Source organism: Ochotona princeps, chromosome 25 (assembly GCF_030435755.1).
Source record: "Ochotona princeps isolate mOchPri1 chromosome 25, mOchPri1.hap1, whole genome shotgun sequence".
NCBI lineage: Eukaryota > Metazoa > Chordata > Mammalia > Lagomorpha > Ochotonidae > Ochotona > Ochotona princeps.
The window spans coordinates 10,619,900-10,646,274 of record NC_080856.1 but is presented as its reverse complement, the minus strand read 5'-3'; the positions used below and the strand labels follow the sequence as shown (position 1 = coordinate 10,646,274).

At 42.3% G+C, this 26,375-nt stretch overlaps 1 protein-coding gene across 3 annotated transcripts in view; it reads left to right on the top strand.

Moving 5' to 3' along the window:
- The window catches only part of MET (MET proto-oncogene, receptor tyrosine kinase), a 109,149-nt gene that overhangs the window by 35,233 nt on the left and 47,541 nt on the right, over positions 1 to 26,375 (top strand). For all 3 annotated transcript variants that reach the window (XM_058681476.1, XM_058681475.1, XM_058681477.1), the window contains one exon: positions 15,092 to 15,283. In XM_058681476.1, coding sequence (XP_058537459.1) covers positions 15,092 to 15,283 — 192 coding nt within the window. The remainder of the gene's footprint in view (positions 1 to 15,091; positions 15,284 to 26,375) is intronic.

Here is a 26,375-nt window from a genome sequence, read left to right as displayed (position 1 = left end):
AGAATAGAAGTGAAAATGAGATCATGTTAGCTGAGTTCATAGGCTGCACGAACTAAATTAAACAAATGAAGCAGCATATATAATAGAATATGACATACCTGGTAATTCACAAATTATAAACTTGTAGATCCAACTTTATAGTAAACAATTAGTAAATGTATTATTGAAGGAATAATGGAGAAGTAACCTATCAATACATTGTACTGATCCATAGCCAATGTGAAGAAAAACTGAGCAATTTTTTTTTTATTCTTAACTGAACTTCCTGTTTTTCAGAATAGTCACGGGAACAAATTGAGTGAGTCCAGGTAGACTTGGCCATGCATACCATAAGGTTAGTTCTGTTACTAGTCCAATCTTAAGGAGATATGTCAGTGTTTGCAAATGAATGAGTAATACAATGTAACAGCTGTAAGTAAAACTTAATGCTGAAAGGTCAAAGTACAGGTTTTTGACATGTATGAGTACAGAGAAGACTAAAATATATGACAGCCTTAAACATTGGTACCATAGGTGTTTGGTTCAGGCTAAAAGGCGCTCTGAACTACCACATCTGCTCTCTGAGGGCCTGGGTTTGGGTGCCAGCACAGCTTGTGATTCTGGTTTCCTACTGTGAATACACCACAGGGAAAGCAGCAGGTGGTGTTCAGGTGGTTGGCTCTTCTGCTGCCAGATGGCAAACTCAGATTCCAGGTTCCTAGATTTGGCCTGGCCCATCCATGGCTGTTGGGAGCCTATGGAGAGTGAAGCAGCAGATACTATTCTGTCACTGTCTTTCCCCCATACCTCTCTCTTTCAGTTAAATGTATTTTTAGGAATTAATAATAATTATAAATTCTGATGATAATTCTAATTTTGTTGTCCAGACACCTCCTAGAATTAACTACTTAGAAACATATAGGCAACATTTACAAATTTGGAGGCAGAGTAATATCTGTCTCCACTTTTTTTAGTAGATTCCACTAAAAGATGCTCATCTCAATATTGGGAATTTAGAGATCAATATTTGTGGCATAGTTATAAGACTCATAAAAGTGATTTCACCACACCTAAAAAAAGTTTCTACTTTTAAAAATATTTATTATAGGATCTTGGGTCACTGTGGTATAAGCTATATCCTGTTGAGAATGTTATGTTCCTAATAATGTGGCAATCAGTTGAATGCAGAGTAACTCATGAAAACGGATTAGAAAATATTTGGAACATATGCATGTAAATTTTCATATGTGAATGTTAATTTAGTATTTTGTGAACTTTAGATATTAGAAGCTTTCTCTGCATCCTCTTGGTCCTTGAAACCTGCTGTTACAGCTCCAGGGACTTATTCAAAGCCATATGCTGAAGGTTCAAGAACTAGTTAGGAAACAGTCAAAAAACTTCTATTTTATCTATCAATATGTGAAAACAAACCCCTATTCCAGTGAACAGCTGAATAATTCTTTTAAGAACAATATTAGTATAGCCTCATTTTACCTTTCTTGCTGTTAGTCAAGGTTGCATTTCATATACTGATCTACAAGTAAAATCACAAATTAAACTGAGCTGTTGTTTGTTTAATACTGTCTCCTGCTAACCTTGTTCCTGTCTATCAACCTCAACCCAGTTCCCAGTGGCTCAGGAAACCCTCTGGTGGGATTAAGTAATAGTTTACACAACCTTTCTCATTCATTAACCCATGTTGGCTCTCGATCATGCTTGAGCCCAAGCCCCAGTTTTGACTTTGCTAAGCTCCTTATCCAGCTGCTGGTTTGATTTGGAGAAATCTACAACTCCCAAGGAATTACTCAGTCTATGAGCAGTTTTCTGCATTAGCACAGTCCCCTTCATCATGGTGGCCCTCTGCAGAATAGCACTTAGTCATTCACAGCAAATGCAAAGTTGAAAGTGCGTTAACCCTTATCTCCTACATGTATACAAAGCAGACACAGAAAATGCTATCATTTCAGACAGGGATTTTCAGTGTATTGAAAAATATGCCAATAAAGATAAAACTTCTTCTCCCCTGGCTGCGTCCTCATCCGAACCCAATCTTATGTTCCAGAATGCTGCTGGAGTTAAGGAACCTTTTCGGGGAGCAGCCCCATTTGTAAAACTGCATCCTTAAAATAATCACAGGGCTCTCCTATGGATTTCAGAGTGAAAGAAAATCATGCTTCTCAGCCTGCTGACCTTTCTAAACCTTCTTACCTTGGTCCTGGCCTTTGTTGATCAACCCTCACACCCAGGGCTATGCTGGTAAATGTTTAACTCTGAAGCCCCTGATGGATAGTGTTTGCTGATTTCTTTGGCATAAATCCCCTCAAAAAGCCAATTCAGCGTTACTACTACAGCAGTTTTTATCACTAAAAGAAAATTTGGAAGAGGGGCAGGTGCTTGGCTCTGACACAAAGCTCTGCTTGGGATGCCTGCGTCTCATATGGGAAGGACTGGATTCCAGTCTCAACTCTGGGACAGCAGTGACAGCTCAGGTACTGGATCCTTGGACTCTCGCCTTTAACTTAGCCCTGTACCAGCTGCTGCAAACATTTGGAGAGCAAACCAGTGGACGAGATCTCTCCCAGAGTTGCACAACTGACCCTGTAAGCTGATAATGGCCGTGGCTCAAACATAGCTGTCCACCCAGCCTGCTCTCCACCTTATCATTCTTCTGACTTCCAGAATCTGTATTCCTCCCAACCATGCCTTCACACATACTGCTCGATCTGCCTCAGAAGTTGTCACTTACCTTGTTCCAGCACCATGCACAAAAGCTCAGATAGACTGATGTGATAGAATGCTGATTAGTAAAACCAAATTGTTTTACATAAAATAATTTCTCTCTCTCCTAAATCTCTAAAAGCCTATTTGTAAAACTGAGGAGTTTCCCAGAAGTAAGTTAACACTGAAGAAAACCCCCAAAGTTCTGTGCACCATTGTCACTGCTCCTTCTTTACACACACCCTTTTCTGACTGCCAGGTTGAAGTGAAGATAAATCAGAGACAAGATAAAGACAGGGAGAGTTAATAAGCAAAAGTGCCAGGCTTTGTGCTCTATTAAGGAAGGAACTAAAGCTATTAAGAGAAGCAAGAGGAAACACCTTCCTTGCTCCTTCAAGTATTTTGACTCTTCCAACAAAACTGCCCCTTTGAGTAGGTGGTGTTACCTAGCAGAGGGATTTTAGGCAGCATCTTCTAGTGGATGTTGCTTGAGTAATGGTACCATGAGGGATACCCTACTGGCCATCAATCTATGGTTTTACACACACACGCACACACATGCAACAAAACTAATTGCTTTTGGAAGAAGAAATAGACAAGAAAAGAGAGCAAGAGTCTTCCCTCCACCAGTTCAGTCTCCACGTTACTGTATCAGCTGGAGCTGAACCACGCTAAAGCCAGGAGTCAGAAGCCCCATCCAGCCCTCCCACATGTATTGCAGGGATCCAAGCCTTCTGATACTTTCCCAGGTAAATTGGACATGGAGTACCAGGAAAGGAAAAGGTGTTCATATTGTGATGCTGGCCGTACACCACAAAACCAGTCACCATGTATGCTTTCAAGTTGAAGATGATGTGTGGGATTAAGGAAAAGTCACAGGCATAAGTCTTTACTGATAACACCTTTCCTGTGGCCAGGGGCCTGCACTCCACAGTGGCATTACTTCCTATGTACCTGCTGTGTACCTACCCCAGACAGAAACCTCCCTGAGGCCACCTTGGTGTCAGTGCTGTGAGATGAGAAGAGAACTGAGTGGGCATCAGGTCCCTTAGCCACTGAGGTGAATTACAGATCTGATCCGAAACAAGGGGAGGAGATAAGGGTCTCACTCCACACTGTTAAGATAGAGAGGAGGGATAAGTGGTAAGGGTAGTTGGGCTAATGGCACACTACAATGCAGCCGTGGGCTTACACAATAGATTGGAGGCACAGCTGAAGGATTCTCATTTCACTCATCTTTCACCTCCTGTTGCTCTCCACCAAGACAGCTAGCTGCCCTTCTCTATTGAGCATGACACTGTTAGAAACATAAACACACCAGGGCTCTTATCAACCACAAGAAGAACCATTTGTGTCTTACTGGGTGGTACAGGGCAACTAGTGTTATGTCTTCTGACTATCTCTTCTATTTCTCCAAATAAACACATTAAAATATGGATTCCATTAACTAAATAGAGAAAAGAAGAAGACCTCTTTAACACAAAACACGAAACCTGCCACACTTGGAACACTGTTCTTTATGAATCACTGTCGCTCCTGGATCTGATTGAAGTACAGTATGAAGGCTGCTAACCAAAACCACATGGGCTCATCTGTTTTAGATCTGATTCACCTTAGGAAGTGGAGATAAAGAAGCAAAAATGTAACACTTAGAATTCCAAAGGCCATAACCTTCTAAAGATGAGTCTGGAATCCTGATGATAACTACCCTGAGGGTGAATATGTATTTATTTCACTTAAATGTAAGTATGGTGTTTGCGCATGTATATATACACATAAACTCATTCATACAACATATGCTGCTACAACTACAAGTATCTCTCCCTTCCCTCTCCACTAGTTAACTTTGTCTTGAGATCCATGCAACTTTCACTTCTACCATTGGCTTCCCTATCTGTTTCTTTTCTTTTTTTTTTTTTTAAGATTTGTTTATTTGAAAGAACAACAGATTTAGAGGTGGAGACACAAAAAAGAAATCTTCCAGCCTTTGGTTCACTCTCCAGATGGCCACAGCATCCAGGGCTAGAGCAGACCAAAGCCAGGAGCCAGAAACTCCCAGGCTTCCACACGTGTGTCCCAGGCTCAAGTACTTAGGCCATTTTGCACTGCCTTCCCAGGTCCTTTTGCAGGGAGCTGGATTGAAAGTAGAAAGGTCAGAACTCAATCAGCGCCCACAGAGGGGACTGAAGTTATCTCTAGCAGTGGCTTAACCCACTATACCACATTTGCCCACTTCACTTTTTCTTAATAGAGTTTATACTCTTTAAAGAGTTTAACAGCAAAAAAAAAAAAGTCACAAGAATCTTATGTCTCTTGAAAATATTTAATATCAAACCAGTTTTAGGGAATGATGAAGTGTGACAGTGGAAAGATAGCAGAGTTGCACATTTTGGAGAGCCATGAATCGCCTTAGTCCTAAGCTACAAGTAATTCTGTGTAACAGATATGAGAGTTTCCATTTTACAGGTGGAGAAACTGAGGATTGTTCACTTAAATTATCAAAAGTTTGGATTTTGATCTTACAGACAGACATTAAAGGCATCACTAGCTCTAACAGTAGCAGAGACTGTTTCAGTTGCACGTGGTGGGGACTCACATGTTTTCACTAGCTGCTTTATGCTTCTAGCATCTACACAGACTGGGTCACTTGTTGTAGCTTTTCTTTGTTTTCCCAGAGCTGCCATAGCAAATTACTACAAAGTTGGTGGCTTTAAACAACAACAACAAAAATTGTTTTCACTCAATTCCGGAGGCCAGACATCTAAACTTGAGTTATCTGCTAGGTTATGTCTGCTGTGGGATTCCAGGGAAGCATCCCTGCTTGCACCGGCAGATCAGGTGCCCAGGTCTTCCTGCAGTTGAGGCAGCCTCACTCCTGTCTGTGCCTCTGGCTTCCTACCTTCCGTGTGTGTCTCTCAGTGTCCTCTCCTGTAAAAGACAAGAGTCTTTGGACTTAGTGTCTGCAATAAATTCAGGACAACTTCATCTCACTGTCCTTAACCAAGCTCCCATTCTGTAAGTTCTTGACAGACATAAATTTGTGTGAGAGGGTGATGGTGAGGCCACAAGTCAACCTACTGCAGATTGATGTATTTTGAATGATTGTGTAAATGAAAGAAATACCATAGCACCTGCATCACTTAATTTAAGCCTGAAATTTTTTTTTTTTACCTGAGCATGTGAAGAGCTGAGGCTTTGAGATCGGGCTGTTCTATGTTCATGTAACAGATTCTCCCACCAAGCTGGTGTGACGACGATGGGATGTACTGAAAGGGTGATTGGGGAGCATTCACTGAAAAGATCAAAAAACTGGACTGTGGAATCAGGAAATCGGATTGTGGGAGGCCAAGTAGGAGCTTTCCTCTTAATTCCTGGACAAAATTGGTAAAAGTCAGTGAGTGGATTTGAATAACAAAGGAAAGGGAAGCTTCAGGGTGGAGACCTAACCTTGGAGAAAGGTTAGTAATGGATGCCATGTGGAAGTACGAGACTGGAGCAGGAGCTGGCTGTGGGAGAAATGTGGTTTATTTAGAAGTAGCCTGGGAGCAGTGATGGGGTAAGGGCTGGTCCTCGGAAGAGAGCACTGAGGGTGTCAGCTGAGGCCACCGCCGTGAGGCTGTGAGAGCGGGGCAGCTGCAGAATCCGGCACCTCTGAGTCACCAGAGCACGGCAGCCACTGGCTGGACCCCTGCTGTGCTCCACTCCTGGCTGTCTCTAAGCCACAGCCAGGGAGGATACCCATTCCTCCCTCCTAGAAACACGTCAGCTCCCCCAGCAGTGCTCCTCTGCCCAGCTCTCAGGTGGGCAGGAACCAGAGGCTGAGGATTACTTCATCAAGGGCAAGTAGTGGAGGTGGAAGCACTGAGTCGCTGTCTCTCTTCTAGACCGTGTTGAGCACATCAGATGGAACTCTTTTCATTCTACAGATGACGTGATTGGCTTCTTAGGATTGGACCACTATGAGTCTGTTTTGCATCAGGGAGCCTGTAGAGAAAGGCCTGCCCTGCCAGTTAACTCACTCTTCATTTTGCCAAGAACCCAGGAATCCTAGACCTTTGAGTATAAGAGGATTTAGAACCCGCCTGTAAGGAACATAGCTGATATGGAAGTTCAAAGCACTGTTCATCAGCCTGCAGTTGGCTTCTCACCATCCCCTTTCCTCACCCTGTGTGATAAAGACCACATGAATGAAATCTAAGGAGATAAGCTATATGAAATTCCTGAAATTTCGTATAGCTGGGTTTTTAGCCAATCTAAGAAAAGTTCTAGGATGTAGGCAAAGAGAAATTTTTTATTTTGAAAATTGTGTCCCCAGAAAAACTGTTATTTTGTATATCTAGAATTTATATGAAGCATGATTATGGATAAAATTTATATTAAAATGCTGCTGGTAATTTAGTCATGATCAAGATGGGAAGAAACCTGGTATGAATCAACTGAACAATCTAATAAAATAGTTCATTTTCAAAAAAAAACTTATTTTTCAAGAATCCTAAGATTTAAAAATTGAATGAAAAGTAAATATATTAAAAATCTTAAGACTGGCTTAAATTGTCTATAGGTGAGCTAAATCTATCCTATAGATCAATTGAAAGAATCACTATTTTACATATATCGCATCCTTAATTACACTGAATCAAATGTGATTACCTATTCACTGCATACATCATGAGGCTAACTAGGAGAAAGATTTTGAATCAAATATGTTGAAACAGAGTACTTTGATTTTATTTTTATTTTTAAAAAAAGCCAAATGCCCAAGTCAGGTAACAAATAGTCATGAAAAGTGTTGTAGCAGGACTTCCAAATTGTAGAAGAATACTTCTTATTTTATAAAGTTTTAATTATATCTGTTTATTCAAAAGAGAGCTCCCTTCTGCTGCTGTACTCCCCAAATAGTAGGGCCAAGTCTGGGCTGGGCTGAAGCTGGGATGAGGAACACAACCCTAGTCTTCGCTGTGAGTGGCAGGAACCCAGTCACTTGGGCCGTAGACATCACCTCCTGACCCTGCACGTGACCCACTGGGTGCCTCTGTTCCTTCGTATGCTTCTGATGGGATTGCGTGAATTTGTATGTATGCAGTGCTCAGAACAGTTGGACCCACTGGAAACACTACAAACAAATGTTTATTCCATAGCTAAGGTGAAGCTGGGACCAGACAGAAACAAGTGATTTGCCTGAGGCCAGCAACTCTGCAAATCCCAGCTAGAACAGAACCAGAAATGACCCTAGATTCGTCTTTCCTTTCTGCCAATCCTTAGGCCCCAGGGTGAGGATTCTCCCCAGAAATACTGTAGGCATATATAACTAAGAATCTTGAGGCAATGTAAGGAATATAGAGTGTTTGTATGCTATCTATACAAACATAGCACGTATATGTGTGTGTTAGGGCATTTCAAAAAATTCACAGAAAATGAAATTTTAAAACATTCACTTTTCATGCAAAATTTCTTTTGAAAATCATGCATGCAAAAAAAATCTGATAGAAAAAGATGGACATAAAAATTTTTGCACCAAAATCAGTTTGTCTTTGAATTCCATTTTTCCATGTATTCTTAAGGTAACTTCATATATGAAAATTAAAATTTCTCCCACCAGGCTTTCAGGCCCCTGTGTGTCCCCTCCCGGTAGTATCTGCTCCTCTCAAGAATGGTAAGCAACAGTGCTGAAGTGTGTATTCAAGTGTGCCAAGTCAGTGGTTGCACTTGGAATGTGTGTGAACTTAAGCACTTGCCTTGGGTGATTGTTTTCCCCTGTGAGTCACATCTTTCATTATCCACCTCATTCTGTGTCACTACCTCCCCATCCTCACCCAGTAGGACAGGTGACTTCTGTTGGTCACAAGGCCTCTCATGTAGCTTGCTGGTTAAGACTGCTTGAAACACTTGCTTCCCATATTGAAATGCCTAATTCCAGTCCCAGGTCTGGTCGTCTGCCTGTGACCCACATAGGAGACCCACATTGAGTTTTCACCTCCTAACTTCAGCCCTGCAGCTGTAGGGATTTGGATGGTAAATGGTGTGTGTGTGTGTGTGTGTGTCTTTCAAATAAACTCAGACCTTTAAAAAAAAAATTTCATACAGAAAGGTTTTTAAAAAAGGGCTAGGCTACAGGTTTTTATGAGAAAAAAGTACCAATGACAAGTGGTAGGCAAAGCACTGTCTCCATGTCAGCGTAACCACATAGATAATTTGAGAGGCCCAAAAGGTCATCTGATCTTAACTCCCTAAGGGCAGGCAGGCTAAAAAGGATAAATCAAGGCAGCTTTGAATACTGTGAGAGGAAGTCCTCATCTTGGGGCCAGGGATTCAGGAGCAGCACTGTGCACGATGTGTAGCTGGACTTAGCAACTATTTGTACGTGGAAAATTCTAGAAAAAGAAATTGGTGATGATTCAAATTTCAAGTCATCTGCATGCAAGCATTGTCATGTCCGTTATCCAAAATATTGGAAGAGATTTGAGAGTTAAACCGATTAGTACAACCCAACATACTAATGGTTATCTCTCTGCCATTGTCTGGGAGATAATGTTGAATTTCAGCCTTATCATGAAAGGATTGGAATGGAATAATGCCCAGCCTTTTCCAGTACTGTAATTGTGCAATCCTCGGAACATTGCCCAGCATAGTAAACAGTAGCAAAGAAAACAAAATTAAAAAAAAAACCACGAATGAGTGTGAAAGTCAAAAACAGCTGAGTTCTCCTACCTGTTTCAGTGTGACCTGGGCTCTGCAACCAAGCCCTTGGCAGCCCCTTTGTCTCTTCATCCCTAATGCTAAATATGACAAAACCTCAGAGGGCTGCTCTGAATCTTCTAGACTGTAAAAATGCCCAGTTCAGTGCCTGGCACGTGCAGTGAGAGGTCAAATGTTGTTTTCCTCCCTCCCTCCCTCCCTTCCTTCCTTCCTCCTCCATTCTTCCTCCCTTTGTTACTATAGGACCAAGGCAGTCTGGCTCCCTCGGCCAGCAGGTGTACAGCCTGCTGTGCTCTCTTCTGTGGTTTTCCAGAGTAGCTGCCATCCCAGACAGCTGCTTGCTGCAACCTGTGCTCAGCTTTACCCGGAGACACAAGACCTCATGGCTTTGAGGGAACACAAGTCGCGGGGAGAGCCATGGGAGCAGGTTATTCCAGGGGCTGCCACTCCTACCCAATTTGCCACACGCAGGAACTGAGTAGAAGGTACTGAGAAGAAGCAACCCCCATTCTCAGTGCACAAATGGGCAGCAGACACAGCACAGCGAATCAGAGTGAGATTCGGTTGTAATTGCATGTTCTTTTACCTCTGTGATACTGTGCCCGAGCTTCCTGTGAGTGGCAGGGCTGCTGTTAGAGCTCACAAGCAGCATGCAGCCCTGGAGCCCAGTTCCTGCCACCCTGCTCCCAGCGACTGAGTTTGTCAGGATTCTCAGTATGAAGAGACCAGGAGAATATACTCTGCTAACTTGAGTGCTGCAGTGTTACCTCTTGCTATTTCCTGAATGTCAGCAGATTTCAACTATGGGGGAAAAATGAAAAAGCAAAAGCTCTGTGTCCCTGGCTTATGAAACTTGAGTACGGCCGGAACCTGACACACTGTTTGTTTTGGGGCTCCAAATTGCACAAGTTTCAGGATCAAGAAGTTCTTTAAAACCTGTTCCAACATTATGCAACGTCTGTGTCCTCAGGAATTGTTATTTGCAGGACAGCAGAGCTGTAACTGGATTGTTGCAGCTCTTGAGGAGGTGCCATTTAATGTCCTCACTATTTCCTGAAGGAGAAGCCCAGAAGAGCACAATATAAATATTGCATTAAGCTGGGTGCACAGTGCCACCTTTATGCCTTACCTGTGTGCAGACAGGTATTGAGAGGCTAAAGACCTGGTGTTTTTTGAAAAGCTAAAGACCTTTCCCCCAGGCTTGCAGACTCCACAGAGTCGGACAACATGCTGTTGTATTCCCCTGCTCACCCCGCTCAACAAGGCAGACCACAAAGCAAGCTGGGTAGAAAATGGGCTTTATTTCTCAACAACTTTGCTGATGCATTAAATTTTTCAAAAAAACACTGCTATTAAATACCTACTGGATGCAAAACACAGTGCTGGACACTGGGGATTAAAGAAAGCAATTCCTTACTTGTTGAGAAAAACTGACAGTTTGTGATCAAAGAATCCTCGTTCCACACAGAGTACTTCTTAATGCAGCCATCAGTGCTCCACCAGCACTGTACCCTTCATCGGGTTGGAGACCGCAAAGTTTCCGGTTGACCATAAAGGAAAAGACTTGGGCACCAGCAAGACGCAGGACAAAGCGTCCACTACAGCTTGACCCACAGAGAACCTTTGATTGAAAACTAGCCCTCATTCATTTAAGGAGTTCCCTTCCCATCTCAGCAAAATGGATGATTGATCCCCGTCGAAAATGAATTACCAATTAATTGGTTGCTACTTACTGAATCATTAGAGCATGTCAGTTATCTTCTGCTCCCCACAGCAATCTATAGCACTTCAGCGAAGAAAAGCTTCTAATTAAATTGTGAAATTACACTTAATTGTATATCAAAATAAGTGCCTTCAACTAAAACATTTTTAATTATAAGCATCCACTTTAACATCTCTAGCACTTTGTATTTATTAATTTAGTGCAATTTAAAATGTAGAAATAGTTGCTGATTATAAAATCAAGCACTTCCGGTGAGCCTGATTTCTCTCGATCCGTGAATGAAGACAGAAATGTGTGTGTCATCCAAGCAAGAAGCTCAGGCTGCCTGGGGAGAGTACCAGGCATGCGTGGAGGAGTTGTGAGAATCCCTAATGCCAAGGGCCACGCGTGGGTGGTCCTGGCAAAGGAGGCATGACAGCTGTAGGCTGAGAGCTGGAAGGAAAACCTCAGGCATGGAGTGTCAGGTGAAGGGAGGCTTCTGCAAGTGCTTACCTGTCACCTGCAACTGAAAATTACTTTAAAAAATCCTCCCGTTTGAGGTTGGACCTACAGGATACTGCTGGATTGAGTCATACTTGTCCTTCAGTTAACTGAATCCTGGGATGTATGGTGTACAGCTTTTACACTTTGTGTCTTTCAGCATAATAATAAGTACTGAAGATGTTTTCTGAATGTGCTGGTTCAATGATAAGAGGTTTGTGTGAACTAATTTTCAGTCTTTACAACAACTCTGCAGTCTAGGTGCTGTTTCTATAACTCCACTGTCTTACAGATGGAGGGAATGAAATTTGGGTGAGGTGCATTTCCAGACACAAAGGTGACAGGAGTCGCATAAAGCAAGCTAACACTGGCACCAGGATCTAATGCTGCCCTTGAAGCTGTGCACCATTGCTTAACTTATAAATTGTCTGTGAAACAGCATTCCCCAAAATTGCTGTGCAACCATGTGTACGGTGGCTCGTATTTTAAGATATGACATCAGAGCAGGTGTCGAGCCTCATACCAAGACACCCTCCCACATCAGAGTAACTGAGTTCAATTCCCAGCCCTGCCTCCTGACTCTAGCAGGGCAGATCCTTGACAGGAACAGATAATGGCTCGGGGTACTGGGCTGCTGGCACCCATGTGGACAAAGTAGATGAGGTTCCTGGTTCCTGGCTTCATCCCAGACTAGTTCTGGCTGTTGTGGGTATCTTGAGAGTAAGCCAATGGATGGAAGCTTTTTCTCTCTTCTTTTGTTTTCCTCTCCCACTTCTCTCCCTTGCCCTTTCCCTCCACTCTAAAGTAAAAGACAACATTAAAGTTTTAAAAATGTAGTGTCAGCAGATCTGATGCTGTGGCACTGCACACTAATCCTCTGTCTGCAGCACTGGCATTCCTATATAAGCACCGGTTTGTGTCCCAGCTGTTCCACTTACGATCTAGCTCTGTTTATGGCCTGATAAAGCAGCTGAAATCTGCCAAGGCCTTAGGCCCCCTCACACACATGATACTGAGTCCTGGATCCCAGCTTCAGATCAGTTTAACCCTGGCTGTGTGGCATTCTGGTGATTGAATCAATGGATGGAAGTTCTCCCTCTTCATCTGTCGTTCTCTCTCTTCCTTTCTCTCTTTAAAAATTTCCTTTTGACTAAATAAATATTGTTTTAAAAATCTAATGTTATTGCAGATTGTGCTGCTGTGAATATAGGACTATAGATCCCTTCCTCATATGCATATTTCATTTCCTTTGGAAAAATTCCCAGAAATGGCATACCTGGGTCATATGGCAGATCAGTTTTGAGTTCTCTTAGCACTCTCCATAGTGGCTGTACTAGCCTACACTCGCACCAACAGTGAAGGAGGGTACCTTTCTCCCCACATCCACACCAGCAGGTGTTATTAATAGAGGTCTGAATGTAGGCCAATCTCGCTGGAGTTAGATGTATCCTCCATGTGGTTTTCATTTGCATTTCCCTGAAAGCTAGGGAACTGAGCATTTCTTCATGTCTATTAGCCATTTGAATTTGTGATTTTGAAAAATGTCTGTTTTGATCATTTCCTTCACCCATTTCTTCACCGGATAGGTTATTTGGAAACAACCCAGATGCCTGTCAAAAGAGGAGTTCATATAGAAATTATGGTACATCTATTCCATGGAATACTACTCAAACAGTAAAAAGAATAAAATTCTACCACTTGCAAACAGATGGTCCCAACTTGAGACCATTATGCTCAGTGAAATAAGTAAATCCCAAAAGAACAAATATCGTATATAAGGCAAACTTCATGCACAGTACAAGACCAATATCCGTTTCAATATTGTTTGTGCTACATTTCGGGAGGGGGTGCTATTTTTGTTTTTATTTTCATTCATTTAAAAAGTTTTTTTCTTTTATTAAAATTTCCTCACTGACTCAATAGGTCGCAAAATGATGTTGTTTGCTTCAAAAAGATCTTTGATTTTGTTTTTCATTTCTTCTACAGCACATTGGTAATTCAGTAGCACATTATTTAACTTCATATTGTAGTAAATTTTATATTTCTGTTCCTATTGCTGATTTTGTTTTATAGCTTTTCATTTAAGGGGATGTATAGTAGCCATGTAATGGAGATTCTTACATCCAAAGATGAAGGTACAATGCAGTACGCATCTTCGCTTCCAAGTCAAAGATGGACTCCCAATGAAACTGTTAAATATATCTTGACAATAGGATGCTGGACTCTGTCATTGTCTGTAGCTACAATGTCAGGATACACTTAAATAGCTAAATGATGAACTTACGACTGTTTATGTAGGATTATACTATTGTAATGATATAGGGGAAATCAGTGGTGGGGAGGAGATTTGGAAAGGGGTGAAGGGAAATCCCAGAGCCTACGGAACTGTATCATAAAATAAATTTTACAGTTTTTTTAGAAAATCACATGTCAAGTACTAGTGCTACCTTTATGCCAAAGGCTGAGATATTTAAGGTTTTATTTTTGCTGTAATGGCATCAGCTAAGGTTATGCATTTCCTTTATTTAGTTTGTTATTATTTAAGAGAGAAAGAAGACAGAAAGAACTCCTATGCTCTAGCTCATATCCTAAATGCCAGCAGTAGCTGGGGTTGGTGCAGGCAAGAGTCAAAAGCCGAAAACTTCATCCATGTCTCCCAGTGGTTGGCAAGGAATCAAGTACTTAAGGCATCGGCAGCTGTCTTCTAGGGTGTGTATTAGCAAGAACCATCAGGAGCAAAGCTAGGGCTGGAACTGAGATTCTTTAATATAGGATGTAGGTGTCTTCATTGGCCTCTTAACCACTAGCTCAAACATACATCTTGAGTATCCATGTATTGGGATTTCAGTGCAAATGATGATAGTGGGTCTAGCCTTGTGACGTCATAGATTGGACCTCTCTGCAGAGCCAACATCCAGTAGGAGTGCCAGTTTGAGTCCTAGTTTGAGTCTGGACTGCTCCATTTCTGATCTAGCTCCTTGCTAATGCTCCTGGAAAGGCAGCAGAAAATGGCCCACACAGTTTGGCCCTTGCCACCTACGTGGGAGACCCAGATAGGGTTCTGGGTTCCTGGGTTATGTCTGGCCATTGCCAGCCATTTGGAAAGTGAACCAGTGTATGGAAGATCTCTCCCTCCCTCCCTCCTTCCCTTTTTCTCGCTTTCTCCCTCTTTCTCTGCCTGTCTTTTTCCCAGTATTTCTCACTGTTTCTCCCTCTCTCCGTAACTCTGCCTAACAAATAAAAATCAAACTTTTAAAAAGATGATGATAATAAGATGAGCCTCCATTCGAAAGGTTGTATATGCATACACAACAGTGCTTGGTGAAACCGGAGCCCTTTCAGTTTCTAGAAGCACATAAGCCTATCTGGGGCCATTTGTCTGCACGCTTGTCCTGGCCATTCCTCTCCAAGCTCTGAAAGGGTGCACTGAAAAGTTTCCGACCAGCTTGTTCGCATCTGGACTCCCATGAACTGTATGACTATATTTTCTTCCAGACCCTCCTGAGAAACTCGTCAGACTGTGAAGCACGCAGCGATGAATATCGCACAGAGTTGACCACCGCTCTGCAGCGCGTGGACTTATTCATGGGCCAGTTCAACCAAGTCCTCTTAACATCCATCTCCACCTTCATCAAAGGCAACCTCACCATTGCTAACCTTGGGACCTCAGAGGGCCGCTTCATGCAGGTGAGTGCTTGCTGAGTGTGTTTGTTTATCTCGTAGAGTACAAATTGTTTTTGTCTTTGCAGTAAGTTATTTCAAATAATTTAAAGTCTGACTCACCATAGAGGTGAAAGACGCACACACACAGAGAGCCAAACAAGGACACCTTATCCACTTTTTATGAAATATGTGGCCTATTTGTGTTAACTCAGACCTTTGAAAAGTTTGATGTGATTTGTTTAATTTTCTTGTCCAGAAATGTTTAGAATTTTTTTCCATTCATAAATGCTGTCACATGATTGGAAAGTAAAAATGAAACAATTATACAGTGCTTCTGGGCGATGTTTTCCTATTTCAAGGGAAGCCACAGATCAAAGGGAGCTATTGTGTAAACCGTGCGTCTCCGTAAGAAGAAACATTCACATCATTGAGAAATACTGGCAGCCGTTGGGATGGGAGGCTGTCACCAAACCTCCATTGTACTTCAGGCTCTTCTGATTCTGTAGAATGGTGGGGGTCACACACACAAAAAGTTCAAACACTTATTTAAAAAAAAAAAACTGAGTTTTTATTAAGAAATGCTTTTAATGGGTAGCAACAACATTTCCATACAGTGAAAGTTGACATTTCTAACTTGATTGAAGTTCCATGTTTCCTAGATACAGGAATCATAGCACTTCACAGAAATTAAAATTGCATTTTAGTGCTGGATTTATATTACTGCTTTAATAGTCATCAGTGCTTTCAACATGAGTTCATGATTAGATTCTTGATTAACGCAGAAAGGCCACGATAGCTAAAGAAGTGCTAGATTTCTGTGAATACTAGAAACTTCCTTTAAAAGGGAGATTTTTCATACAATCATATGATAGGCTGGCATGGTGACCATTCCGTGACTTCTAGTACACGCACTAAGGATGGTGGGGTTTTCCTGTGTGTTGCCAATCTGTTCATCCTGTATCCATATCCTTTTTGCAAACTGTATTGTAAAAACTCAAACACAGTCTGAATACAAGTCATTGCCATAGTTTAAGAACCATAAATCATGTGTCTTTTGTACTTACTGGCTTGGTAGAATTTTTTTCCGAGTCATAAATAAAGTCTCCCTAACTAATCTTCTAGATCCTGCGACCAAAACTTTCCCACACTGGTCACCCTTGCTCCTGTGCTTCAGCACAGACTCGGCCTCCCATTCCTTTCTCCTGGCCACCAGTGCTTATTATGTATGTGCCTCATCCATATGGACCATTTAGTTCAAGTCTTACCCTCTCAGAGTTGAGAGAGGGATGCTCAGTCGTTTCTCATTAGACATGCACTGTGGCTAAAACCATTATCCTTGTAAAAAGGTGCTATTAATTAATTCTGTGTGCTATTGATTTACATTGATGGTGTTCTATAAAATCCCAAAGATCTCGAAGGAGCCTGAGGGAGGTTAGCATCTATTGAATTCCTAACCTGTTCCAGTGCTATTGATTTGGTCTTCTATATTATTTCTGACTTTTTTTCCAAATTACCCACTACCTCACCAATCTAGTTTCAAATGAATAAACTGTCTACAATTACTTCATATCTGATACTTTTTTAATATGAAAGAGTTTCTGGATTTTTTTCAAGGTGCTGGAATTCCAATGAAATTCATTTTTTAAGTAGGTTGCTTGAATAAAGAGTCCACACCTCAGGGATATGTCGGGTATCGGTCTCAAGCAACAAGAAAAGATACAGCACATCGTCTATGTTTGTCTCCCACCATTTGTAGAATAAACCTGTAAAAATAAATAGATGTGTATTTTATGAAAAGCACTGATGTTACTGATTAAAAAAGAAAAGGTGACTAATTCATCAACTATATCCTGGAAACCTACTGACTTTGCTTTTCAACGCAAACGATTGAAACCAACAAAACAGTGGCACTGAACTTGCATTCAGGACCACAGGGGAGATCACCATTGACGTCGTAGTAATAACATACACAGACAATGGTCCGTGGGGACCCACAGAACTGTTTCTCTGACAGTAGCCTGAGAGAATTCCATTAACTTTCATGTAGATAAGTCTAAAGCATTTGAAGAATTAGTCAACATCACTGAAATCGAGTTCATTTAGGGCAAATTACAGTGGAAAAACAGGGAGGAGGGGAGCAAAGATAAGGGTGTATTCAGCCTGAGCTGTCAGAGCAGGAATGCCCTACCAAGTTTTGGGAAGATTTTAGCTGTGTTAAATGCTAAAACTCTGGCAGAGCCCAAGTTTCTACAACTCGCATCTTCATAAATACTATGCAGTTTTTGTTACAAAATAGAATGGGTATCATTTCCCCGCTCCCCAAAGACAGCTGCCACACATGAAAAGGAACAGCAGAATCATTCTATTTCCTTCCTCCCCTGAACCCCAGTGGCAAGGTTGCTCTGCAAATTTTTGCTCGCAAGAGTTTGCAGCTGTTTCTGCCCTTCCTCTCATGCTTACCCTCGGTTCTCACTGGGAACCCAAGCCACAGCTGCAGCTGTTGGCTGCAAAGTGAATCAGGTATTTCACAGTGGTTACTTGATTAGAAAGAATTATATTGTTTAGCTAACAATATCATGTGTGTGCAGAGAAGACATTTCTAACATTGAAACATGTGTGACTTATCTTGTACAGGTGCAACCGTGTCTAAGTGCACTAAGATGTGGGTATATTTGAGTCTGTATAGCTGCAGTACCATGCCAGGATAGATTTCCCAAACAGTGGGTTTTTTTGTGATCGCTCTCCTGGGCTGCTTTGATCAACACTGCTTGAGATAGCTTTCATACGCCAGGAGAACTGAGTTCTTACAAATTAGGGAAGGGGAGGACTGTAGAAAGGAACCTAACTTAGGAGCACTCACACATGGAGCATGGCTGTGGGAGCAGTGGGGAAGGGATGCTACTGCAGATCACAGGTTAATCACAGGGATTGCCCGCGTCTCCCCTTCCAAGCTCCTTGTCTAATATACGTCCAAAACAATGCTCACTGGAATTTTTTTTCTTAAACCAGCACTTGTTTGAGGCCTTTAATCTCTAAATGCAAAGCATTGCTATTAAAATATTTGTGCATGACTGTCAGGCCAGGGAGAGGGAGTGAATCAGGAATGGGGGCGGGGTGCTGAGGCCTGTTCAAGATTTGTCTCGGGCTGAGCTCCACCGTCACTGGGCTGATGCTGTGTGCCCTGCACACGCCTGTCTTTGGTAGCCTTAGCCTGGGCACCCTTAAAGCTGCTGTTAGGTTCTTGGGGATCATGCTTATTCATGCTCCATCCCCCGTTCTCCCCTCTCCCCATCCGCATTACCACTAATCCCTTCTTTTCTGCGTCTAAACTACACTGTCAAGAGAAACTTGAAGAGGAGAGAATCACCTGGGTAGAGATCCATCCTTGTTGATGAACATTGCCTGACGGATTATGTTCATGACCAGGGAACTGAAAATAATAACTCACGTCCAATCAAAAGAATCAATTCATTTATTGACCTCTCAATATCAGATTCTTTCTGTGCGTGTGCTGTTACTGTGGCAAGTCTTGTAGGGAGAGCCCGTGACACACATGGCTGCCCTTGTGGAAGATGTAGTCACAGATGATGGCAACACCATGCTGCTAGTGTCAGACAGGGACACAGCCAGAGGAGGCTGGGACCACATGAGCCTTTTTCATAGGGGACTGCTATTTTAACAGTCTCCTTTAGACAATAGATAGATAAAAGCATGCTAACTTTGGTATGCTATTTTAGGAGGAAATATGCTCATTAGTTCTGAATTTTGTTTGACAACTTACTATAAGCATTGATTGCAGGGTTATGTCCAAACTAAAACTTAAGCCCAGTTCATGTGTAATCTCTTAGAATGAATTGATGCATGCTATTAAGAAATACATATATCTTGTTTTTAAACAATTATTTATTTATTTAAAAGGCAGATTTACAGAGAGAGCGAGCTTCCATCTACTGGTTCTCTCTCCCCATATGGCCAGAATAGCTAGAGCAGGGCCTGTCTGAAGCCCGGAGTCAGGAGCTTCTTCCAGGTCTCTCATGTGGGTACAGGGCCACATGACTTGGGTCATATTCCACTGGTTTCCCATGCCCATTAACAGGGAGCCAGATAGGAAGCAGAGTAGCCAGGACTCAAACATACAACCGTAAGGATGCAGTACCACAGGCTGTGGCTTTACTTGCTATGCCACAGTGCCACCTTAAGACATGTGTCTGTTACCTGCAAAGAAATGTAAAGCATCATTAACATATGGAACCATGGACTTGTTTTTGGTTTTTGGAATAGCTGGGATTTTTTTTTTTTTTTTGCATGGATGTTTTTTGGAAAGAACAGGAAGACGTGTATGTAATATATGAAAAATACTAATAGATTTTTAAAACCATCACTTCAGAAGCAGACAAACTGTGCTTATCTGCTTATAAGTTGGCTAATTATATAGCCAATATATTTGGAATATTGATTTAAATGTCTTAATTATATAAAAATTTTACAGGTTTTCTAGCATATGTTTTGAGATGTTTTTCATTAATAAATATTTTAAAACTTTAACAAATTTTTCAATGTGATATTGATTTATTTTGCCTCACTTTTTATGCATTTCAAAAAGATGAAATGAGTACATCAGTACTCGTGATAAGGAGGAAGACTGTTTTGCCAGTTTGGTGTGTCAGGCATTTGTAGAGTGAAGTCTGTACGGAACCACCCAGGCCTCTTTTCCAAAAGGAACAACAGGAAGAAGGAAATAAAGCATCATTTAATTCAGCTTTTACCACCCGGTCCTGTGTTTTACCACTGTTCTTTTTTGTTTAAAGATTTATTGTGTTTACTTAAAGGAGTGACAAAGAGAAAGAAAAAGAAAGCAAGAGAAATCTTCCACCTGCTAGCTTACTTCCCAAATGGCCGTTAACAGGCATGGCTGGGCTAGGCAGAAGCCAGGAGCCAGAAACTCCATCTGAGTCTTCCAGTACTTGGCCAGGTGAATGGAACAGCAAGGACTTGAACCAGTGCGTATATGGGATTCTGCCTCACAGACAGTGGCTTAATCTGCACACCCCCCCACACCTTTTCATTCTGAGCTATCTATACTGATCAGTAATTTCTACTTCTCGGGGGTTTTCCCCCCTAATTAAAAAAAACTAAATTTTCTCTCTGATGGAAACAAATAGTTCTACTACACATGTTCTGGTTTCTTTGTAATTGAGCACCAGTTTCCTTCGCAAACTAAGAAGGTAGTAAACCTGAAGAAAGAAGCAAGGGGGGCCCGGCGGCATGGCCTAGCGGCTAAAGTCCTCGCCTTGAACGCCCCGGGATCCCATATGGGCGCCAGTTCTAATCCCGGCAGCTCCACTTCCCATCCAGCTCCCTGTTTGTGGCCTGGGAAAGCAGTTGAGATGGCCCAATGCACTGGGACACTGCACCAGCGTGGGAGACCTGGAAGAGGTTCCTGGTTCCCGGCATCAGATCGGCGCGCACCGGCCCGTTGCGGCTCACTTGGGGAGTGAATCATTGGACGGAAGATCTTCCTCTCTGTCTCTCCTCTGTGTATATCTGGCTGTAATAAAATGAATAAATCTTTAAAAAAAAAAAAAGAAGAAGAAAGAAGCAAGGGGAATCAGGGGCTGACTGTGCCTTGGAAATTCATATTGAGTTCTGCAGCATCCATTCATGTCTTCCTCACAGCCTCAGTGAACCTGTGAATCAGTCTATAGATGAAGGCAATAGATCCGCCTTGAGGACCTGCTGTCCTTCCAGAAAGATGCCCTCTCATCCATGCTGCTCCATCCCTGCCTTGCTGCCACCTCTCATGCCTTCCCCTAACACGCTCCACGCCTTTGCCTCCTTGGCCAGATACAGGCACTTGGACAGCTTCCCCCAGCCCTCCCTCTGCTCGATTCTCCTGGAAAAAAACACTTTCGTTCTTCCCATCCCTCCCTTCCCGCCCCCCCCCCCCCCCCGCATCTCCTCTTGGATCCTGACCATGAAGGAATGTTCATCAGATCCAGGATACCAAACAGGGGCCACCTGAGAATGCAGACTGGGACAAGGTGAGGGCACTCGAAGCCATGGGCCTCCAAAGGCAAATCTTCCTCTTATTTGATTAGGGAAAACATTTGGCGGAGTAATACAAACTGAAACCCCAGAGAAGTACCACTTCGCACCCCCTAAGGTGGCTGTAGTTGAGAAAATGGAAGGCAGCAAGCATTGCCAGAGAAACTGTCACCGCCCTCCGGGAATGACGGGTGGGAATGTCATATGGTGCAGCTCCTGAGAAAATGGATTGTCAGTGGCTGTTGAATACAAAGTTAGTCTAAGATCAAAGCATTCCACTTCCACATATCTATACCCATTAGATACCCAGAAGTGAAATCATGCTTACACAAAAAAACTAGGGATTTCTCATTCTTCACAGTAGCCAAAAGAGGAAACAAAATAGTCCACAATCCCCATGCCATTCAAGTGATGAACACAAAAGCAAAATAAAGGTCTGTTCAATCAAGGGAATATTATTTTGGCAAGAAAAAAAATGAGCATGGATAAAAGCATATCTGAGAATTTGGGGATTTCATATATCTGAAAAATCAAGAAGAAAATCTGTAGGGACAGAAAGGAGGATAGTGGCTGTCAGGGGCTAGAGTGCGTGTGGAGTTGGGTGAACAATGGCTGGAAGCTGTGGGGTTTCTTCTTCAGGTAACAAAAGTGTTCCAGAACTGGTTCTGGAATGGTTTCATATAATCTTTAAGTATTCTAAAAGAAAAAGAAAAAAACATTGCATTGTTCACTTGAAAAAATTACAGGAAATAAGAACTTGCAGGACAATAGGTTAAGCCACTGCTTGAGGCTCTACCTCCCAGTGTCTGAGCACCTGTTCAAGTCTCGGCTGCTCCACTGCTAACTCAGCTCCCTGCTAATGCACCTGGGAGAAAGTTGGACCAAGGACTTGAGTCCCTGATACCCTTGTGGAAGATGCAGAAGGCCTTCTTGACTCCTGGTTTTAGCCTGGTGCAGTCCTAAGTGTTGTGGCCATTTCAAACAACAACAACAACAATAATAATAATAATAATAATAATAATAATAATAATAAAAACATAAAGCTTTTTGTAAGACAGTCTAGATATTTGTAAAGGCCTGCTGTTCTCCTCTCATGCATGGATTTTTATATTTTATTTAAACTAATTAAGCTTATATAATTGAACATATTTGTATGTTAGATAGGCAGCTGTCTAGCTACCCCTTATTTTTTTTGATTATTCATTTGGTCCTGACATGATGGTTCTGTGACTAAATCCTCACCTCACATGTACTGGGATCCCATCTGGGCTCCAGTTCATGTGCTGGCTGCTCCACTTCCCATCCAGCTCCCTGCTTGTGGCCTGGGAAAGCAGTCAATGACGGCCCAAAGCCTTGGGACCCTGCACCCACATGGGAGACCTGAAAGAGGCTCCTGGCTTTGGATCAGCTCAGCCCCAGCCATTGCGGCCACTTGAGGAGTGAACCTGTGGCAGATCTTTTTCTCTGTGTCTCCTTCTCTTTATAAATCTGCCTTTCCAATAAACTTTTTTAAATTGTTCATTTAATTGAGTGGGAGAGAGTGAGAGACCTGCAGGGAGAGACAGAGAGAGCTTTCATTTGTAGACTCTAACACAAAATTAGTTTTGCTTAGGTTTACAAATGTGGGAGCCTAGCCATGGTAGCTTTTTTATATTTGTACACACATTTGTTCCCTAAGAACTCCCCCAGATAACTCACTGAGGAAGGTTATGTGAGATCATAACCACAAGAATTTTAGATTCCTTTCTCCCTCCAAAATATATTAATCTTGTATTTCGAAAACATTAAAGAAAAAGGTTTTGTGACCAAAATGCCTAAGTTTGCTACTCATTGACGCAATGAAAACTCCAAAAAGAATTACTAGTCTTCTATTTTGTACTAATTGTTCTGGAATTGCCAGGTGATCTATTGTAAGAATTAAATTTAGATGCCATATTCAGTTCTGTTCCTAGAACCATCGCCATGGCAACCAAAAGGAACTCTTAATTTCTTGTAAACATTGCTTCAGGGTATTTTGAGTTAAAGTGGTTACTCAATTATTTAGAATCTCAGCAATAAGAGAAAGCAAGAAATTAACAGTGGAACATCATTCTTGCCACTTTACAGCAGTCAGTAGCCCTGCAGGGAACAGGGGAATGATCTACTAAAACCATATTTGCATCTGGGTGAAGCTCTGCTCAAAATCCAAAGGATCATTTTCCCTTCCCGTGCAGACTTTCCTGCTTTCTCTTGTTCCACCATCTAGCACTTTGCCTAGCTGGTGGTCAGGAGTAGAGCTTGGGGCCAGCATTGTGGCACTGTGAGTCCAACACTGGCATCACATACCAGAGTGCCGGTTTGATTCCCAAGTGCCCCGTTGTTAATCCACCTCCCTGTTGCTGTGCCTGAGAAAGCAACAGAGGTTGGCCTAAGTGTTTGGGCCCCTGGTTTCAACCTGGCCCACCCCAACTGTTGTAGCCATTTGGGGTTGTGATCTAATGGATGGAATATCTGTTTCCCTCTCTGACTGCCTTTCAAATAAAAGTAGTGGTAATAGTAGTGGTAGTAGTAGCACAACTGTATTAGAGTTTCAGGTGTGCAATTCTGATGCAGCGGTTAACCCAGCGTCAGAGTGTCTGGTTTCAAGTCCCACCACCACTCCTCATTCCAGCTTCCTGTTAATGAGCACCCTGGGAGGTAGCAGCTGACAGCTCAAGAAGTTGGGTACCTGCCACCCACATGGGCCATGTGAATTGGGCACCCTGCCTTCAGCTTCAGCGTGGCCACTATGAGCATTGAGGGAATTGACCAGTAGATGGTGGATTTTTCCTCTTTTTCTCTGCCTTTCAAATAATTTTTTTTTAAAAAAACAAGAATAAAATTCTTTCAAAAGAAGGCAGCAAAAGAGGAGCTTCAGGAATTCTGTTAGTATGACATTTCCACTTTGCCATCAAAGACAAAGCAAAGGCTTCCTCCTTAGGCAGTGAAACATGGAGTAATTGACAAGGCAAACACATTGTGAAATTTGTTTTAGTGCGCTGACTCACGAGTTGAAGCTCTTTATTGGTATTTACTCTGGTGCTCCAAGCATCCAGCAGTGGGATATTTAAGGACAGGTCAAGCATGCAGATTCTGGCGTGAGCTAAAGCTCCTTAGATATCCAGCTGTTGTGTTGTCTCACTAAAATTCTCTGTCATGTTTTCAGTACAGAAAAATCTTAGTACCTGTCTTGCAGGTTAATGTGAGGCTTCAATGAAATCTATATTTAAAGTAGCTAGCTTGGTCCCTGACTCAGGTAGCAGCTGTTAAGAAAGTTCCAATGCCTTTCAGACAAGAAGTCTTAACAAAAGATCAATGAACCCAAGTGGATAGGTGCAAAGAGCTTCTTTGGGGAATTAGCAGGAGAAAAAGAAATGCTAATCCTTTCCTGTAAATGTGTATTTGGATGGGATACAGATAGTTGAAAAAGTCAAAGATGATTGGCCATTAAGAAAGAAATGTGGGGCCTGATGCCATGGCCTAGCAGCTAAAGTCCTCCCCTTGCAGGCTCCGGGATCCCATATGGGCACCAGTTCTAATCTTGGCAGCTCCACTTCCCATCCAGCTCCCTGCTTGTGGCCTGGGAAAGCACTCGAGGATGGCCCAAAGCCTTGGGACCCTGAACCTGCGTGGGAGACCTGAAGGAAGTTCCTGGCTCCTGGCTTCGGATCGGCACAGCACCGACCATTGTGGTCACTTGAGGAGTGAATCATCAGATGGAAGACCTTCCTCTCTGTCTCTCCTCCTCTCTGTATATCTGACTTTGCAATAAAAATAAATTAATTTTTTAAAAAAGAAGGGAATGTGTAGTAGAGATTCAGGGAAGGGCTCTGAGTGGTGATTGTTCTGCAGTAAGTCTAAATAAAATGGGAGAAACCACTGAGATAGAACCAAAATTCAAACATCCAGTGGAAGTTACCTAGCGATAAATCTTTCCATGAGACAAAAGCTCAGAATGTGATACAGAAAGAGTAGGATTATTAAGGCAGGCTGAGTTCCTGTTGTTTTGACTTGTGAGTGAAAGAAGGATACTTTTTTTTACCACCTTGACAGTTTGAAGTGACTGGTAGTGACCAACAAATACAAGCGTAAGGTGGGGGAAGGTGGAAAAGAGCGGAAAAAAGTGAGAGGGGTTAAGACTGCGAAATTGGATTCATGAAATTTGGATAGCTTGAGAGGGAAGCTGTGGAAGTCTAACACATGACATTTTGCTAGCAACTAGCACCCTGAGGTAGGTAGGACTAGTAATTGAACTTCTTTCCATTTTGCCTGCAAAGGTTGTGCGTATCTCTTGGGCCCTAAAGGTTAATTCTCTCCATCCCTATCCTGACCAAGTCATTGAATGTCTGCACATGCAGCCACTCTGCTTAAGGACGTGTTATGGAAGTGCTGAATGTTTAGGGTAGAACAAACTCTAGACCAGAAATGTCATGATAGTTAACTTTTACAGCTCTGTGAACTTAGTCTCTTTATCAACAATCTACTCCCTAGGAACAAATTGGGTACTTTGGAAATGTTCCTAAATTATTTCAGGCTACTTGGCTGCTTTATTCTGCTCAAGAAAAAATTTACTGCTCTTCCCTGGAACATTTATATGTTGTATGTTTTTGTGAAGAATACAGAGCAGCTCCTCCTGTAATTTTCATTCCAATTTTATGAATACAGTTGAGGCACAAAGAATGACTGTTTAAATAATCCTAATCTCACAGATGCCCATGTTTGTCCCATGGTCTCATACTCACGGCAATTAAGTAAACTTCCAATGCAATCTAACAGGGGGAGAGGTGCCAGACAGCTCCCTGGCGTAGACTTCCAGCCCAGAGCTGTGTTCAGCCCTTTAGATCCTACTGTGCTTGAATATACAGCCCAAAATCCTACCTAGGAGTGAGAGTCTTTCTGAGAACTCCAAACCCCCTTTGCATCTGTGTTCGTCTAAGTTAATCATGCTGACTATATGCTAATTGGTGATTGTCATCTCTGAACTTATTATTGAGTTCTAGGAAGTGGGAAGATGGAAATTATATAGCTGGGCAACACTCCAAATGAGACATAC